The 19,215-nt window shown below is 38.8% G+C and overlaps 1 protein-coding gene across 1 annotated transcript in view; it reads left to right on the forward strand.

Annotated features, from left to right (window-relative positions):
• Positions 1-19,215, forward strand: part of ATP8A2 (ATPase phospholipid transporting 8A2) — a 336,147-nt gene that overhangs the window by 222,848 nt on the left and 94,084 nt on the right. The window contains exons 28-33 of the mRNA XM_064504996.1: positions 4,483-4,557; positions 7,368-7,490; positions 8,532-8,610; positions 11,995-12,056; positions 12,411-12,467; positions 16,765-16,872. Coding sequence (XP_064361066.1) covers positions 4,483-4,557; positions 7,368-7,490; positions 8,532-8,610; positions 11,995-12,056; positions 12,411-12,467; positions 16,765-16,872 — 504 coding nt within the window. The remainder of the gene's footprint in view (positions 1-4,482; positions 4,558-7,367; positions 7,491-8,531; positions 8,611-11,994; positions 12,057-12,410; positions 12,468-16,764; positions 16,873-19,215) is intronic.

Consider the following 19,215-nt stretch of genomic DNA (forward strand, 5'->3'; position numbering starts at 1 on the left):
TTTGCAGTAAGTGCATAGTTTTGGGGAGGGGGGCAGGGTTATGAAATAAAAGCAGCATGAAACTTCAAAAATAATTGTTAACGTTAGCAGAGGAGATAAGAGATGATTTTAAGCTTGAATGTATACTTATTTGGGGTGCACAGGCCTGGAGAAAATGTTTTTTTCAGAAGAGAAATATAGATTTGTTTTCAACAAACAGTTAATAAACAATGGGGGAAATATTCTTTGCCAAGTTAAGTGAGTCTCAGGCGGCCATGCCTACTCTGTCAAATCTTAATAATAAGGCTCCCTACCTATATTATAAAATTGGTGCTGTGCATACTGTAATGAAGGGATTATTTTAAGGCTGTGTGCATTTGAGCAGGAATAAGAGCCTTGTGTTTGAGAGAGACATCCCTAAGAAGAGGTTTTTAATCAGGATACATTTTTAATGAACTGCATAGTAAATGTACAAATCTGCTTTATTAGGCAAACTGTAAATGAGTGTATTTGGTAAGAACATGCAAAATGTGTGTGCTGAGAGAGGATATTTTGAGAATTTAACTCATTTCTGCATAGTAAAGGCATCCCGTCTGGCTATAATTGGTGCCTATGGCAGTTGTTGATACCCTGCCTACATTAGCTTTCTGTGCCCTTTAGCAGAATTGGGAAAACATTTCTAGTACTCCTTAAGCTGTCTATTATCAAGACATCATAAATATACACATTTAGAATAGCTGATTTGCTATCCCAGTGCCTTAGAGCATTTAAATAAATTAGTTCCTACTATTTCAAACATTAATGTTGCAGTAATTATACATGAAGCAATAATGCAATTAAAATTGCCTCTGAACTTACTCAAGTGGGGATTTTTTATTTATTTATTTTGAAAATAATACTCGGTCTCTTCCCAAAATACACTCCAGAGCAGGTGAATGGGCTGTGGGGCAGCACGAGACTGTTTTACCTCGAGATTCTCAATTTGCTGCAGCCCAAGTCAATATTAAGCAAGTATTACCATCTGTTTGCTTTTGTTGACCTCTGGAAGGATGCAGCAGCCTGGGGTTTTTTTGTTTTGTTTTGTTTTTTGGGTTTTTTGCTAGTGGTGAAGTGCCATATCACAGCTGGCACAGAGTCCTTCAGTAGTGGATTTTTTTTTTTTATTTAAAAAATGCTGCCACAGTTCAAGGCAGGAAATGTGGGCTGTTTTTCAGTTTGCAAACACATTCAGCTTTCTTTGTATATGAAACCAACTGGTTTCAGGTCTTCACAATATCAGCTATACTAAAGGGTAGTAATATGTCAGCCCAGGTGTCAGCCTTAGGTCTGAATTTCTTTGCGTTTAAATTGGACCTTCTCTGTTCCTTTGGAGAAAAAATATATGTTTTGTAGCTGAGTTACAAATAAACTTTTCCAGCTTTTTGGCAGCCAGGTAATAGTTAAAGTGAAAAGGAGGTTTCTTTTTTCCAGCCCAGGAAAACAGTTTAATAACTTTTGGGTCCGTTTGTTCATAGCAACGCTGCAGTTGAGCCCGGCAAACCCCTGGAGCTTGGCAAGCCAGGCAGACTTGGCAAGCTTTCCTGCCAGCTTCCCAAGTCTGAGTCAAGCATGGGTTGTTGCAGCTTCAAGTGTATTTAGTGCATCTTGTTAGCAGGAACATTGAGCTGGAGGCTTTTTTTTTTTTTTTTTTTTTTTTTGCCTCACTGACCTCAAATAATAATGTACAATCTCCACAAACAATTGGGACTTAAACTAAGCATGACAATTTATGGCTTATGTTAAATTCAAAATAAATGTATTTGTATACTTTGTGCAGAGTTTCTGGTTTGTTGTTCTTGGTATTAAGATATTAAGGAAGTACTCCACAAATTCTTTCTGTTGATTGGCATTTGATAATGTGAATCTCTGGGAAAAGATGAGCATAATTAACCATTTTTCAGTGCCTCATAACCCCACCAGCTTTTGTCCTCTGTTTACAGCGTATTATGCAAGCAGACCTGTGTAAGCATTTGCAATATGTTCACTTTTAATTTTTACCTGCATGGATAATAGCAAAAGAAAAACTAATCCACATATGTATTTTTAAATAGCAGAATATTTAAGTTTTTGAATTCTAGCTCTTGCCCACCTAATCTTAGCAGCCTTGAAATAAAGACAATATTTCTATAGGAAACTGAGAAGAGCTCTGGGGAGGTGTTGCGGTCTCCCACAGGGGGCTGAGGTTTGCAGCTAGACAGACAAGCTCCTAGGTTGTTTTCTAGGATTGGTGCCCTCTTTCATAGCTACGATGGACTACAAGAAGCCTGGAGATGACAAATGCCTCATTGCCATCATTGCTAATATCTGGGAGTCTGTTTGAATCTCTTACTTCCTCCTAGAAGCAGCAGCTCTCAAGTTCCTTACCTGACATGCCTGAATTAGTTGTGTTTTCTCTTCTGGGACCTCAGTTTCTTTACTATGTACCCAGGATGTTTTATTTAAGGAGTTGGGTTGTAAGATTGGTTGGAACATGCTTGACATGTGAGGGTGAGGCTGGTCAGTGTGCTGCTTTGGGCCACTAATTGGAGCCTGAGAGAGATTTGGAGAGCGTTGACTGCTCAAAATGTTGATATGGTAGAAGAGCTGAAAAAGGGTTAGGATGGAGGATGTAGCTTTCTCCTGTCCTTTTTCTTTTCTTGATAGAACTGAAGACATGAGCATTTAACTGCTTATTTGAATCAAATTCATGCATGATTGATAAAACATGAAGGAAAGAAGAATTTAGGTTTATTAGGAACTGGGGAAATTTTTGGAGTTTATACAAGGATGACGCATTTCAGCTAAATGAAAATGGAATGAGACTGCTGGCCCTTAAGAAAAGTTATAAGGACACTTTTAAACTACAGGCTGGAAGAAGGGCAGCAGGTGTAGAAGAGCACAAACTTCAGGATCATGTAAGGTGAAGTCGATAGAAACTCCCCACTATAGAAAAAGAGCAGCCAAAAGTTGAAAAAATGTTGTCGTCTAAATAGCTTACTATGCAAAGCATATTTATAAGCAACTAAGCTGGGTTCAGTGTCATTGTTGTCTCTCTCACTAAACAGTGAGAGAGTGTTAGAATAATGAGTTTTAAATGAGAATATTGATATAATAGATGCTAAGATGGTGGTTAGGAGAGTGCTGCTGTATATGAATGAAAGGATGGTGTCAACAAAAAATGACTGAGTACGATGGGATCTCAGGCAGCTAAAGCATCCTGCTGAAAGAGGGAATATGCATTGGCATCACTTGACTGCTGTGCCATACCTAGTATATCCAATATAATGTAAAATTGTACAGTAAATGCAATGCAAAAGCATTAAAATTGTTGGGGGGAGGAGGGACGTGCTTTTTTCTTTCTCCATACAATGTTGAATTGCAACTTGAACTAATTGCCATGGGGCATTGTGGAGCCTAAAAGTAGAAGTGGATTCAAAAAGGGTCACAAAAATTCACAGAAGTCTTGTGATGTCTGTTAGATGCAGTGGTTCAAATGTAAACTGTTTCAGGAAGTCCTTAAATTGGCTCATTATCCTTTCAGTTTCCAATTTACTTAGAGGGGAAAGAATTATCTTTTTTCCTTCTTCTTTCCTAAGCCTCTTTCAATGTCCGCTGACTGAGAAAGACACTTTGTTCTGACCCAGTAAAGCAGTTCTTATCTCAAAAAGCTGCTTAAACAACATTAAAAAAAAAATAAAAGGAAACAGGCTCAAGGAAGCTTGGTCCAAGGAAATTCTGAATGGAGTTTACCTAGCATGCAATCGCATGCTGGTGGCACCATGTTTTACAGCAATCCTGGGATCCCAAAACTGCGAGATCCCACCGGCTGGCAGGGAACACGGGGGCCGTCGAGTCCAACCTCCTGCACAAAGCAGGGTCAACCCCGAACTCCAGCTGGGCTGCCTGGGCCTTGTCCAGTCAGGTCTTCAAAACTTGGAGAAGGACGGAGATTCCTCAGCTTCTTTGGGCAACATGTTCTAATGTTTACTATTAAATAATTATAGCTAAGTCATTCAGATAATAGAATTGTTATATAATTATGTAATTGATAATCAGTACCACTGTAATTATGAGACTGTAAAATAGGACACAAGTCAGACAGAGCATCCATCAGACTCTGCTTACCTTGGAAACTAGGTTAGCTTCTGGCTTCAAGCACATTAATCTGCCAGGAATAAGACTTTTGAAATTGTTTGAGGCTTTTTGGGGGTGGGTGGGGGGGGAGTAATGGTGCAAATACAGCAAATTTTTTTTGCTCCATCACCTCAGTATTTAAATTAAAATAAGCAGTACTCTGGCAGTATTTAAAATGGAAGACTCTAAAAGAGAATAACTGCCTGGCACTCCTGAGAACTATTTTTAGAGCGTGACAAGCAGCTGTCTCCAGATGGAGGTCTGTGTTCAACATCCTTCTCTACTGTAAATGGAAACATTTAGTGCAGTATTGATTTAAAGCTTCATGTAACTTGTCTTTGTTTGTTTCAGCTTTGGTTTGCTTTCGTTAATGGATTTTCTGGGCAGATCTTATTTGAGCGATGGTGCATTGGTCTGTATAATGTGGTAAGTGCTACATACCATGATTCGATAGTGTTCAGGACCTGCATGTCGTTTTGTTGTCTGTGCCGTTTCTCATATGTAACTACCTGAATGTATGTCAGAAAAAGTGAGCTCATTTGTTTAAAAAAAAAAAAAAAAAAAAAAAAAAAGCGCTGTTTCAATCCACCCTGCATTATGGAAAAAGATCTTGGATGGTTATTTTTTTCAAAAATAAATAAATAAATAAGACCTTGGGAAAGTGCCTCAAAAATATACCTGTTTGTCCTAATACAACTTTGCTAAAATTCTGTAGTTTTTAAACAATCCTGTAGCTTTAGTTTTTTTAGACTTCCTCTTCAAAAATACCTGTGGGTTGCTTCTGAAATACTATACTGATTGTTCATGTTCAAAATAAGTAGCAAGTCTTAATCATTGAATGATTTCTTTTTTTATTGAGCTTTTTTGGTTGCTTGTTTGTTTGTTTTTTGTACTACCCCACAATCCCAATGATTTTTAGTCCATGGAAGAACATATTGAAGCATTTATTCCTATACAGTTAATAAATACTAAATCTTTCCTCTTTTCTCTGACCCTATAACAATTAGATGCTCAGGGAAGTGCAGTGCAGGTGCTCTGGGCTGACTCCATGCTAAGCAGCGCCAGAAGTGGAAGCGGTGTCGCTGTGCCACCAGCATTCTTCACTTCGACTGAGAGCAAGACGTTTTAGTCCAGGAACGTGTTCAGTTTTTAGCTGTGTTTTGCATGGTGCCACACTGGGCCATGTAGTTGTTTTTAATCAGTGCTAGCTTGGAGGATCTCTGGGACCATATTTCACTGCATACCGTAGACCTTAGCTGGTCTTTTCAATGCAGTGTTATCTTTGTAATGTTGTTACTGGTAACAGGCCTGGTGTCTGGATTTATGAGCCATTAGGACACTTTGTCAGTGTGAAAAAAATCCTTTGCATTTTTATTTGGAGGGAAGAAATTTCCTTTTTTTCTTTAAGCAGACTCATTCCAAATGTATGAAAATACAGAAAAAGACAGCAAATTATCTCTATCACTCAGTGGTATTAATGGAAACATTTAACTTCTGTCACATTTCTTCTAATCTTAAAAATGATGACACAAACCCTCACATTCCATAGAATTTTATATTCTTTGTGAAGGATATTAATTCAGGGATTTTCCATTCCCTTGATTCTTTTCACCCTTATTTCCTGACTGTTACACAGTCTCTGTCATTCATGTTCAGATATTTGCATCTAATATCTTTAAACCTGATTTGATGGATCTACCTACCCTGCATAAAGCTCAAGGATGAGACTCATCTTCTAGGATCCGTGAAGTAGAAATTAACCCTTGTTTTATAAGGTCAATATTTTCTAAAATTAGAATGGGTCCCACAGAATCATGAAGAATCAAGTACTGTTAGGATATTAAGGCCTTCCATAACTTGAAGGGGCTAGGTTTTTATGTGGGTTTAGCTCTGCCATTCTCTCCCATGCTGATTAGCCTTTACTTCATGAGCAGTCTCATTAAAATGCTAAGTGTAGGAAATCTTAGCAGCACTGGAATTCCTGCATTTGCACTGGTTCACGCTGGAGGTTTACCTTCATAATCAAAAACAGTAGATGATTTACTTCAAATGAAAATGTAAGCGCTGCAAGACACGTGGGAACCCTCAAATTTCTGTGGAAGTATCTTAAGACCATATGAGAACATACCTTCTTTTTGGAATATGTTGGACTGGTTGTCTTAGTCTTGTTTCATGTCCTCCACAAGACTACCACCTTTTTAACCATCTGGTTTATCACTTCATAAACAAATGAAGCACATTCCTAGTTGGATCTAGGGATGTAACTACTGATTCCCATTAGTGTCTAGTTCTCCGCACTGCTGAATGTACACTCTTCAACATGTACTCTCCGACTGCCAACTTGTTGCTGGTTGGAACCATGGTCCAACTTTTCCAAAAAAGGAATACAAGATAAAAACAGTTCTTAATTTGAAAGAAAAAAAAAAAAAAAAAGGAGGTTAGTAGTCAGACATGCATGCCGGTACTGCTGCACGCTGTGCCTGCAGACTCTGAGAAGCATGGATGCCCAGGCCAGCTTCAAATGAGCTATCTCAGATCCTGGAAACACTTAAGAACAGCAAAGTGGAACTCAGCAGAGGCTAATTTACTGTGCTTCTGGCAAAGCATCTCGTTGCCTCTCCTGGCAGACTTCCGAAGCTTGGTCATCTAAGTGCCTGCCCGGAGTACAGACCCGTGGTACAGTTAATTTGTTCCTATCAGTTCATGCCTGGCTGGAGAATCCTCAAAGTGACAATACAGAATGGCATTTGTTTTTCAGTAGATCTTTTTAATGTGATTTCCACATTTGCTTTGTCTGTGAGCTTAGCTTTGGTTAAGCATATTACATATTTAATTATGGCTACAATTGCAGCTATATTTAAACCAACTCCCACAAGGCTTTTTCTAAAATGTACATGTTGTCTCTCTTTTGTGGTCTGAGTTTTACCCTGACTAGATTAGCTTGTACGTCAAAACCAACTGATCCTTAACTACTTGTGTTTAAGCTAATTGGTTAGGAGCAGGAATTTTATTTCATGCCTCTTTGTCCTTAAGTCAGTATTGAGAGTTATGAATTGCTGAAATTCATGTTTGGGCTTCTTTGGATGTTGGAAAAATTATGTCAAATAACACACAAGTTGGTAATATGTCTTCACTGAAGTCTCTGGATATTTTGCTGTTGTCTCAATACTGAAACATTATCTGAGATCCACTTAAAACTAATAGCTGCTTTTAATTAGCATTTGCTTTCTTCGCAGATTTTCACAGCGTTGCCACCCTTTACTCTGGGAATTTTTGAACGATCATGTACTCAAGATAGCATGCTTAGATTTCCACAGCTATACAAAATTACTCAAAATGCAGATGGGTTCAACACAAGGGTAAGGGAAAGTATCTGTTTCTTTAACAGTAAATAGCAGCTTTTTTTACATTCCAGGTCTTTTTCTATATCAGAAGTTCTTATTCCCCACTGTTACTCTTGCTTTACACTAGGATAATGCCACTGAGATCAGGATTGTTCTGCCTCCCATTCTTTTTGAAGAGATTATATTTAAAAAAAAAAATGTTTTTAAATAAGGATTGCCAGGTATGGCTTGAACTGAAACCGGTACTGAAATACCCATAAACTTTGATTCAGATTAAGATTTGTATCTGAATATGAATTTTCAATTCACAACTTGCCATTTTCAAAGGAGCTACATAATCTCCCCTGGATTTTATTTAATACAGAAACTGTCATAACCCTCTCTACTAGAGGACCTTTCCACAACTTGCTATTTCTATGGCTCTTTTAGAAAATCAAATTTGAATCGGATTATTTTGCCCTTCAGTTTTGAAGAATACATTTTATTTCATTTCACTCTTCTACATGGTAGAAAATGCCAGCATTTGGGGTTCTGTTTTTTTCCATAATAGGCACGTAGAAATGTATTTCAGAAAAAAGAAGCTTTGAGATTGCTTTGATTAGAGAGGAAGGAGGAGGAAATCATAGATTTGTGCAAAGCTCTGGCTTGTGCAAAACTGTGTTATCTGTAAGTTAAAAATTGCGGAACATAGGAAGTATATCTCCATTAAAAGAAAATAGAACATTTCATGGTAATAAATTAGTCTTTTTAAATCATTCTTTGAGGTAATTAAAGGTGACTCCATCTGTTTGCTGTTTTCTGATAAAGATCTTAAATTGCAAGTATGCTTCCCCATTATATTTTAACTTGTTAGAATAAAACTGTCCAGTTGAGCTAGTGTTTTCTTGTGACAGAGCAGAAATTGTAGGAGGAAATATATCTTAAGGAAGCTTAGGTATTTCACTTTGGGAAAAACATTATGTCTGACTCTAAACTACACAATGAAGCATTTGTTGGGAGTTAGAGAGAGGTCAAGAGTTTTGGACATTACTGACTTCTTGGTTTGTTTTCCCTCAGGTTTTCTGGGGTCACTGCATCAATGCCCTGATCCATTCCATCATTCTCTTCTGGTTTCCACTGAAAGTGCTGGAGCATGGTAACTGCTTCATTATTTCTTACATCAGCCACTGATGGTCAGTCATACTAGAGCCAATGTGTTTGCAGAGCTGGAGGTCATGACAACTTCCAAGAAAATCATGATGACAGACAGTCCAGTGGGTTATAGCTGCTGAACTTGGCTAGTTGTCTAGTGGCTTTCAGAATTTACTCTTATTTTAAATAATTTTTGCTCATGTAGTAACTTTAATACTGAAGACTTGGCAAAGCTGTATTTTATTTATTTGAATGCTGAGTGATGTTCTATACAAAGCCTATTTTTTCTGTAATGTGTTAAAATCTCTAGTGTTTAGTGTATAATGCTTTTATAGTGGTTCTTACAGTATCTGTATTACAACAGTTTGCTTTATATCTCGTCGGATCTTTCCCGTTCAATGATGGCATGCTCTAAAACGTAGGATAAAATAGAGAGCTTTCACTACTGTTCAAGTTTGTTGAAAAGCTGAATTGGTTGGAATGGAAGCAGACCAGATCGAGCTATTAGGAAAACAGGAGCTTATTTGTACAAACTAAGTTCATTAAGTCCCATTTTCTGTGGAAGCTAATGTAACTATGTGGTATATCAAGGGACAGTAAATCCTAGTATAGTGTTGTGGGCAGGAAAAATCCTTGGAAATCTTTTGGGCTTTACTGCCTAAGGAATGGGACTTGATCAGATCAGGAATTTTAAGGGGCATGGGAAAGGAAGACTATTTATCTAAAAAGACAAACTTGTCAAAACTGAAGCTCTTTGCAGGAATATAATCATTTCAACAAAACTGTCTCAGCTCCAGGATGGATTACTTTGGGGATGGGGGGGCGGTGAAGAAAGGGAGGGAAGGATGGATACTCACATCAAAGTGGCATGATGATAAAGATATTTATGTGGGAGGCAGGCTCACATTTCTCTCTACCTGCGTAAAATTTCAATATTGTCTGAGTAAAATTTCAATATTGTGTCCTTAGTGACAACTTCATACACTGTGTGATAGACCGTACAAGGAGAAGGGAACCTCCCTTTCCCTATATGTGGGCTTTGAGCTCTGTTCAGTTTTAGGTGGAAGGGCTTTTTGGTTGGGTGGGCTTTGTTTTGTTTTGGTCGTGGGGGGGGGGTCTGTTTCACAGAAAATATCCAGTTTTAATGGGAAATGTTAGTCTTGAGTAGCTGCTCTTTAAATTCTATTTCTGCTGTTTTAGGCTGAGGTCTGTAGTTGTTACAGTTAAAGAAAAAAACCTATTTTTGTTTTAGTCTTCCATAAATGTTTTTCTAACTGTTTAGTTCTTCAGTAAATTATGCACTCTTAATTTCACTGATGAAATGGTAAGACTCACCCACTCAAACCATAACTTAGTTTCTGAGATCATTTAAATAGGTAGCTTGGTTTGCTTTCCAGATAAAAAGAAATATTGAATTTTCAAGTTTCTCTGTATTTCCAAGTGAAAAAGGATTTTCAGTGCCACAGACAAAAATGTGTCATTCACACTGGGATGTTCTTTAACCTCTCCAGTTCCTTAGAACGCGAAGTGCGTATATTCAATGAATGGGCACTTGTATAGCTTTGGAAATGAATGTGCACTGGACATCCTGCTGTTCTCATTAACAGAAATACCGCTCTTTTCAGGAACCCTTGGCCTCCCAAAGTGCAAGGTCATGGAAATCACTGCAAAAAAATACATTAAACTACTGCATTAAAACGTAACTTTAGAAATCTGATGCTTACACTGGAAAATTATTTGATTACTTGATTGCACCCTGTGATGTTGTACTAGAGCAACATATCAGCAGAGTTATTAGGTCAGGTTATTCTAGATCCATCAAAAGCCATATGTACTTAGGTATGCCTCTTTCTTTATAAGCTGAGACTTCTGGTGTCAGCAGGATTAACTGGGCATGGAAGCACTGATTCTCTAGCGCTCTTCACCTTTTTCATCGATGCTATAGGAAGGAGAGCAAAGCAGCTGTTGAAACTTTATGTGCATTTGGGAATGATGTGATAAATGGCAAAGGCCACAAAATACCAGGGGAAGAGTTGGGCTGATGGAGATACCAGTGCTTGAAAACCAAACTAATTCCCAACTAAACTGGCTCAGGATTTAGGTCCTGTTGCACTGTTGGTGAATAGTATGTCTGCTGCTGTTTTGTAATAGTCAGGCTTGAAAATAAAAAGGATAGTGGGGATATAGGTCTGGCAACTTCTGGTAAATATTCCATATCTGTCAGTTCTTCAGTGACAATCCTAGACAGCAATTGTAGCAGCAAACCATAGCAAGTAACTCGGGGTAACTGGATGGGCTGACTTTATAGTCTTTTTACCTGTATGCTGGACAGTATCTTCACCGTGGAGACCAGCCCTTCACAGACACTTAGACTTAGATACTATAGACTTAAAAATCTCCTGTCCTGGGACCTATTTTAAAGGAACACAGTTACATAAGTAGAAGACTGCAGTTTAACAATGTCAGGTCCAGTTTTGCAAAAAAAATCTAACAAATTGGTACACTCATAGTAGAAGCACTGTACTGGACAATGTGTGTTTAGGACCAAGTCCAAGGTTTTATCTTAAGCCTTTTTCATCCTCGCTGTTTGTGTATTTGTCTAGCAGTTGTCTTAAAACCTGTGAAAATAGCAACACTGATCATGCTTGAGTAATGCTTGAAAGTTCCAGTGAGAATGAGTTCATCTGGCGTTAGCGAGGCTGTCGAGTGTGCTGTTGCGGGGTTCCGTTTTTTTTCAGCAAGAGTTAAGAATGACTAATCAAACATTTGAAGTATTGCCAAGGTTGGCACTTTTGGATGATAGATTAATGTGTACTTACCCTTCTGTACACTTGACTTAAAGTGTGTGTGGAAGCCTGAATGCTGCTCAGTTAATGTATTAACCTTTAGTAAGATATTTTAGACGTTATATGTCCTTTATGATTAATCTTTTGTGGCTTTCTTTTAATTCAGCTCTGTTTCACTACAACTCAGCTGATGTTTTATGGATTTACTTCCTAGGAACAGCAAATAATGGAATATTTTGGAGATGTCAATCAGTAGTTCGGAGCAGATAGGCACAGAAAAAGTGACACTGCCATACCTGGGCTCTTGCAGACAATTTATATGTTAGTGCCTAGCAAGCATTTCCCCTTCTGCTAAAACAGCCTTCTGGCAATCAAGAGCCTGTGCACGTGCTGTATCAGAACATGCAGTGCCTAAGGCCTTGTTTAGCACAACCTCTGTATTGCCAGTGGCTTATAGCTTTTAATGGTGCTTTTAGACATATTACAAATTCATGGTTGGGACCAGTTATTGTCTAATTGTCTTCCGAAAATCTCCTCCTTGTTATCCCATCCATTGTGTTGATAAACTGATTATCAAATGTGATCATTTTTCTTTCTTTCAGATGCAGTATTCACAAATGGCCAGGGAATTGACTATTTATTTGTTGGAAACATAGTTTACACTGTAAGTTTGTTTGTGTAACCTAGCAGTTTTTGTGAATGGTAGAATTGTTTTACAGTTTCTTTATGCTGTCAGAAGATGGTGTAAATCAGAAGTGTACAAGTAAAATCAAAATCAGATTTATGTTGTGTGCATGATACTTTCCCCCTTCTTTTTTGTTTTTCTTTTGCTGATGTACACCAACTGTATCTTCTGCTCTGCCCTTTCCCCCACTGCACCCTGCGAAGGCCCCAAGGGATGGGTTGGTACATAAATGAAAGTACTTTTTTAGGTGGAGGGGAGAGGTTGGGCACAAATATCTATGAATTTGAGGGTGCTAGCACTGAAGTCATTGTTATTTTCTTTTTTTACTTGCAGTATGTTGTAGTTACTGTTTGTTTGAAGGCCGGCTTGGAAACAACTGCATGGACTAGAGTAAGTACTTCTGAATATCTTTTAGTTCATCAGCATATCTTTCTCCCTAATGAATATTAATATAGAAAAGGAATATGAAAAATCATTTGGGACTGCAATGTTTTAATTGGATCCTTCTTTCAAGGATAACCTGCTAAGTTCTGTAGGTACAGGATGGGAGAGGAGAATAAACTCTGCTTAAATGACATGACATACACGATAAAAAGGGCAGCCTGTCTGAAGCGGAAGAGGAAAAGACTAGAAGTATTTTGGCAACATCTCTAACTATTCAAAATTAAGAATGGCTACACTCAGCATAATGCCATTGATAGCAGGAAACTTGGTATGAAATCAACATGCTAGTGTAATTGCTTGAGGAAAGAGCACAAGAGCAACATCTTTTTACTCTGTAGCTTCTTTGAAAGTAGTTAATGTGATATGGGATGCAAGGTGTCTGCCCACAAATAAACAACTGGTCTCTGAAAAGCTCTTTTAAAGCTAGTCAAAAGCTGACTTGACATTGGACAAGACTTTTGTTTGGAAATTTTCAAAACTAACTAAGTAAAAGATGTTAGTCAAGCAGTCATTGATTCCCAGATTTGAGTCATTTATTTGTAGTGGCTGAGTGCTGTGCTGTTGGTAGGCGTCAGACTCTACGGCAAGGCAGATTACTGGGGGGGGCGTTCCTGTGTTAGTGACTCTTCAATACATTTGTCCCCTTCCTTTCCTCCAGCCCCTCTGAAAACACTGATCTCTTGGTTTTGAGGGAGTCTGTTTCTCCACACTTCTGAGACACCTTACTGGCATCTCATTTTCATCACATACTAAAACACTCTATCCTTCAACTGAGGTCTTCTGAGGAGTCCCGTTTTATTCCACTGGTTTCCTGGAGAAACTTGGCTACATCTTGTAACCTCATTGCTTCTATTAGTTGTAAAATATTTCCTTTCATTCCTCACAGAGGAATTGTGAAGATTAATGAGCTGATGCCTGTTCTGAATTTTAAAGATGAAATGCTATCTGTATGGGTTATTTACTTACTTGAAAAATGCTAATATTTACTGCCTCAGTCTCTCATCTGAAAATAAAATCAGTTTTTTTGTTGTTGCTTATGCATAAGTTTTATGTTGAGTACCAACATTTTAAAATGCAAAAGGATTTAAAAGCAAATGAATCCCCCATGTGCTAGAGGAGGACATACATCTGCAGCGGAGGCATGTGAGTTTCTTTAGATCCTGTTATGCAGTTTTTAATATGATGCTTCCCCCTCACTCCCCTTCTTTGGAAATTTGATGTCTTTTCAGTCACGTGGGGGTAGTTATGATCCCCTTTTTTCTAAATTTATTTGAAAAGGTACCAAGTTACCGTAAGTTTAATAGATCCCAATGTTGTCCAACACTGGGATTTTATGGATAAAGTATTGTTATGCACAGAAAAGTCTTTGTGTTTAGAATCAATCTTTTTCTAATTCCTGTCCCATTGCTTGGGCCAACGACTCACTTCATCTTGGAATCTGATGTTGGTTACAATTATTGTTTCAGCTGTGAGTGAATCAACACACAAAGAATCTTTAGGTTACTTGAAGAGTATTAAATGTACAACATTGAGTTAAGCCCCTTTTCCATCATCAAGTGGATTGGTTACATGCAATTTGTTCTTAACAGTGAGAAGGACACTTTGCCACTTGGGAGAATGTGATGTGTTTAGCTGAAAGCTTTAAGTAAATAACACAGACTGAAAGGGGTTAGGAGCCTAGTATATCCAGTAGGTAGTGTGGAAAGAATGGCTTTGGTAAAAGTGATAACATGATGCATAACAAACTGTACACTGAAGCTGTACAGAGCAGCTTACTGTTACATGTTGCTTATCTGGAACACTGCAGTAAGCTTTTTCCAAAATGCTTGCAGCTTGCTTCATGCTTTACCATACCTTATGAGCTATTTTAGATAAATAGGACACAAGGGGATAGCCAAACAGTGTGTCCAGCTTTTCTATATGAGAGCCTTGATTTTTTTTTTTTCCCCTCTGACTGCCATTGATTTAACACTTCTGAAAGACTCGCTTCTGCTTTGCACATGAACTCTCCAGGAGTAAATGACAGATATTTCGGTGGAGAATCAACACCACAAAGCTTGGTGCGGTGAGTGGTTAAGAAATGATTTCAAAGCAGGACAAGGAGGGCTCTTTCTGAAAGCAGAGGCTCTTCTAATGGTAGAGAATCCATGCAAGCAAGGACAAGCATGAGATGTGCAAAGGGAGACGCATGGGGAGATGACTGGGGCAATCATGAGAAGAAGGTGAAGAAAATATAAAAAGAGCCAAGTCTTTGAGCCAGAAAGGGCAAGAGCTGCAAAACTCAAGCACTGTCTTACAAGCTGAATGGCAAGGAGGGCATGAGAGAGGGCAAAAACTGAAGACGCCATTTCACTAGCCTAAATACACCTCCTACAAAATGAGTATGCTTTAAATTGGTTTCCCTGCTTGCTTTTAATCATAAAGCCTTTAGAAGCTGGGAGCATGGAAGCATCAGTCCGAGGCTGTACCAAGCCTTCTGGCCCCTCGCTTTAGAAAGCTGTGGCTTGGGGGAAGGCGCCGTCTCTCGTGGGAAAGCAGTGCTGGCACGCTGGTGCTCTTCTGCCAGTGCATGGAGCTGCTCTTTGAGATGAAGCCTTGCAGCAGCCTCCCAAGTGCTTGTTCTTTGGGGAGCTGAGCACCACAGCTATCTGCTGTGGGAGGGCTTTCTCCCAGCCAGAATCTTGATGTGGGGTGGTCCTTTTTTCAGATCAACAAACAGATTAAAAGGATCTCCCCCACCCCAAAATACTGCAAGACAAAAAAAAGCCTATGACCAGCTTCTTACAGTTTTATTCGCATTCAAACTGGATCAAAATAAGTTTTGTTTTTTTTTTTTTAACAGCCCATAGCCCATAGGGTGAAACAGAAAAAAACAGAAAAGTTTGAAGTCCTTCCTGCCCACTGCATTTCTCCAGAAAGGGGCCTATCCTATGTCTTGCTTATTAGTCCAGCAAAGTTCAGGGTTGAACAGAATTCCAGATTTCTGAGAGTCCCTGGAAGAGTGTTCTTTCCATCATCTCTAAAGCTTTGCTGTATGAAAGCTTCTACTGTAAGCCAGCCGCCAGTTGCTTACTGATATCTGCCAGTCCACGCTGGTACTGCATACTCTTCACACTGCCTGTACTCAGGAAAACTCTCCTTGCTGAGGACGCTCAGTTGCTTTCAGGGAAGGAGCAATCTTATCCTTCCAGAAGTTTGTGTCTAACTTGTAGCAGGCAGAACACAGTTAACACATACAATTAGACGCTTCTTTGCTTTTCAGACATGGTCTCTAAGATTAAAAAAAATAGTGAAAAAATAAAGTCAACAAATAAAAAGTATAAAGGTGAGAACTAAATGATGCTATGTGCACAAATTCTTTGCTATGTTTCTGAATCCATCTGTAATTAGTAATTAAGATTTATGCAGGTACTTCTCTGAATTGGAGCCAAAGTCATCAGCAATGGGAGTTGTCAGCATCCAAAAAGTTAGAGCCAATAGTGAGCTCAGTTGCTTGTTACAACTGAAATTACTGATTCCATCTACTGAAATGTAAAACAGCTTAAATAATCTTGAACAGCAAAATATTTTGTGTGTGTAGACAAGCTGACTTTCGTTAATGCAGCTGAAATGAACAGTCTCTTATGTTGGACATGTTCTTGATCATTTTGGTATTACTTTCGTTAACTGTTAGGGAGTCTACAGTTTAAAGAACCAGTAAAGATGTAAATTGCCTTGCATATGTGTATGAACATTTAAGGGGAAAAAAAAAGCTAATCAGGAGATGCTGATGGCTTAAGTGGTGATGTATCACACAGTACTGAATCTTCCTCAGTGACAGGTATGAGAGTGGTGCACATGGCTTATATGCATGCACTCTGACATAAAGGATTTGTTGGTACGAACTTTAACCTGTGCCTTTGAAAACTTCTACCTTGATGTATGCATTGAACCTGGCATGTGTAAAACGGGAACCAGGAGCGCGATGAGTGCGGGCAGAGTTCTAAGGAAAATCTGAGGTTTTGGAGCTCTGAGTAAGACGGATTGGCTGAGAAGCCTATCTGTCTGCCCTGTCAGGAGGTGAAGATTAAAGAGGAGAGCTGTTTTCTGCTGTTTAAACAACCTATGCTACTGGCCTAAAACCAAGTACAGTAGACAGGCCTGAGTGAGGCTGACAGAGACCTGAACAGAAAAATATCTGTGCCTTAAGCGGATCGAGGAAGGTTACTGCATTGACTCTCCTTTCTTCTTTTTTCGTCGGCAGTTCAGCCACCTGGCCGTTTGGGGAAGCATGCTGCTCTGGCTGGTGTTCTTCGGCGTCTACTCCGCCATCTGGTCTGTGTTTCCCATTGCGCCGGACATGCTGGGGCAGGTTGGTATGGACGCTTGGCTGCTGGAGCGGGTTTCTCCGCACAGCACCCTGCAAGCAGCAGTGCTGCTTCTAGAGCACACAAAACATGCTTGTAAAGGAAATACATTCTAATAAGAGTGCTTCGGCATTATTTTAACATAAAAAAAATCTTGCATTCATTTAACTTCTTGTTAGAAGGGCTCCTTTTTTTTTGCAAAAGTAACATCATAACTTATTATATGCTCTGTAGTTACTTTATGGCAATTCTCAGTTGATTTGGTTGGTAATGAGATTGGCTCTTTAATGCTTTGCTAGTAACGCTTCCTAAGTTGAACAAAATGCCAGGCACAAATTTTCTTCTTGTGTTGTTTTTCTGTGTTTTTTTAATCATGGGTTCTCTTCTATGTACAGTGGTTTGGTATTGTTCCTTTGTTCCTGCGTTCGTTTAAAATGAACCGGAATATATTTGAGAAAAACTTGAGGCGGTCAGAAGTAGAAGGGAAGCTGACACGTTACTGGTCCCTTTACGATACTGGTGGAGCTTTGGAATTGTTCCTTCGGTGTCAGCTAAGTTCCAGGTGGTGAAATTTTCCCTTTGGTGTCATTATTTCAACCCGTGGTGAGCAGATTGAATCACAAGCCTGTCAAAATCACTCAAGAGCCTCGTGCATATTTAAAATAGGAGGCTCCCAGGAACAATGAAGGGCTTAGTAAATGTATGGTAAAATGTTAGCAACAAGCTAACAAGCAGAACTGCTGTCAAAATGACCAGAGAAGGAGCTTTGTAGTAAGTTTAGAGTGGTCTCTAAAGCTGCAAAGATGATATTTATTATATAGAAAGAAGAAAAGCAAACTAATAATTTTAACAAAGAATCTAAGTGTATTTAATTCATAAAATGGCATCTTTGTGTACCAGAAAATAATAATAATAAAAAAGCCAAGTGTTAGGAACCCAATTAGAGATTTTTGAGGTTACACTCATGTTTGTTGTACTCAACAAGAACAGTCTGGCATCATTCTGCTACTCTTCTGGCCTGATACATATTTTATTACCTTGTGCTACAACACTGGGGATAATGGAGGTTATAGCAGATTGTCATGGACAGCTCTTTACAGCAAAGAGTGACAGCTGACAGGCTGGGATCAGCAAGTCAATGACCGAGAGAGATGAAACCTAGCTCCTTTGATAGTATTTCATGGTGTCCTTTGTGTGTTTCACAGCACACACTGCATCAGCACCTCTAATTCACACTTCCCTAAATCCGGCTGAAATTTGACCGAGTACCGTGCAGAGCCACGAACTACTTTTCCTCCACAGCAGTCTTGCAGTGCTGCCATTAATGTGTTGGCCTTCTAATACACAAATGATAGGCTGAGCTGCTCCTTCATAAGAGAAGGGTCAAGCTGTATGCTTTAGCTCTGGATTTGCAGTATTTTTCAGAAGTCTCTCCGTTTTCCTTTTCTTTTTTAATTGCAACTGCCACAAAATTCATATCATGTTTGTGGTCAACATTTGCTCCAAAATAAACCACAGCTCTCGGAACAATAACTGGGTGTTAACAATGTTTTGGTTTTGCCTGAATACCTTCTAAATGTGTTTTTCTATTTAAACTTTTTTATGCTCTGTTTTTCTGACACAATGATTTGAGAAGTGGTATTAGTAGATACTAATGCTGAGCTAAAGTACCGTAGATTATTTTCACTGAGAATACAACGTTTGCATTGAGTGACTGAGTGGCATTGTTACATGTAGTCTAGTACTTGGGGAGCTGTGTCCCTGGATCTGTAATCAGCTCTCAAAGATGTTAAGGGTAAGGGTTCATAACTCTAGAAAGATGTTTCAGAGGATAGGGAGTCAGAAACAATATATTGTGTGGCCTTCAGTGTAAAAATAACGATGAACACTAACACTTTATCACAGTTTTCTTGTATTTTTTTTGAGAGAAGGGGCAAAAGCGGAAAAGAGTGGATTTTGTTTTCTTTATTATTTTGTAAAATCAAGGAAAGCCCCTAAGGTAAAGGGAACTTGCTTAGGACTTGCCTTAGTACAAAGAGTAATCTTGAGTAATCAGTTGCTGTCATAATACCAGCTCATGGGGAAATGAGCTGGGACCATACTAGGCTCCAGTCTGTAAAATGAATTGCTTTCCTTCTTCCCAGACTTAAGCTATTCCTTTGCTCCTGCTGCCTTCCTTTCTGCATTTGCAAGTAATCAAGACATATTAAAAGCAAAAAGAAACAGTGAAAAAGTTTACTTTTTGCTTTGTTTTTAAATATCTCGTTAGTGTGTTTATTTAAATAAACAGAAATCCAGAATTTGTTAGATACTAATACTATGCCAAATAGTGTAACACTTAAAAGGGA

The sequence above is a fragment of the Dromaius novaehollandiae genome, chromosome 1 (assembly GCF_036370855.1).
Source record: "Dromaius novaehollandiae isolate bDroNov1 chromosome 1, bDroNov1.hap1, whole genome shotgun sequence".
NCBI classification, from domain to species: domain Eukaryota; kingdom Metazoa; phylum Chordata; class Aves; order Casuariiformes; family Dromaiidae; genus Dromaius; species Dromaius novaehollandiae.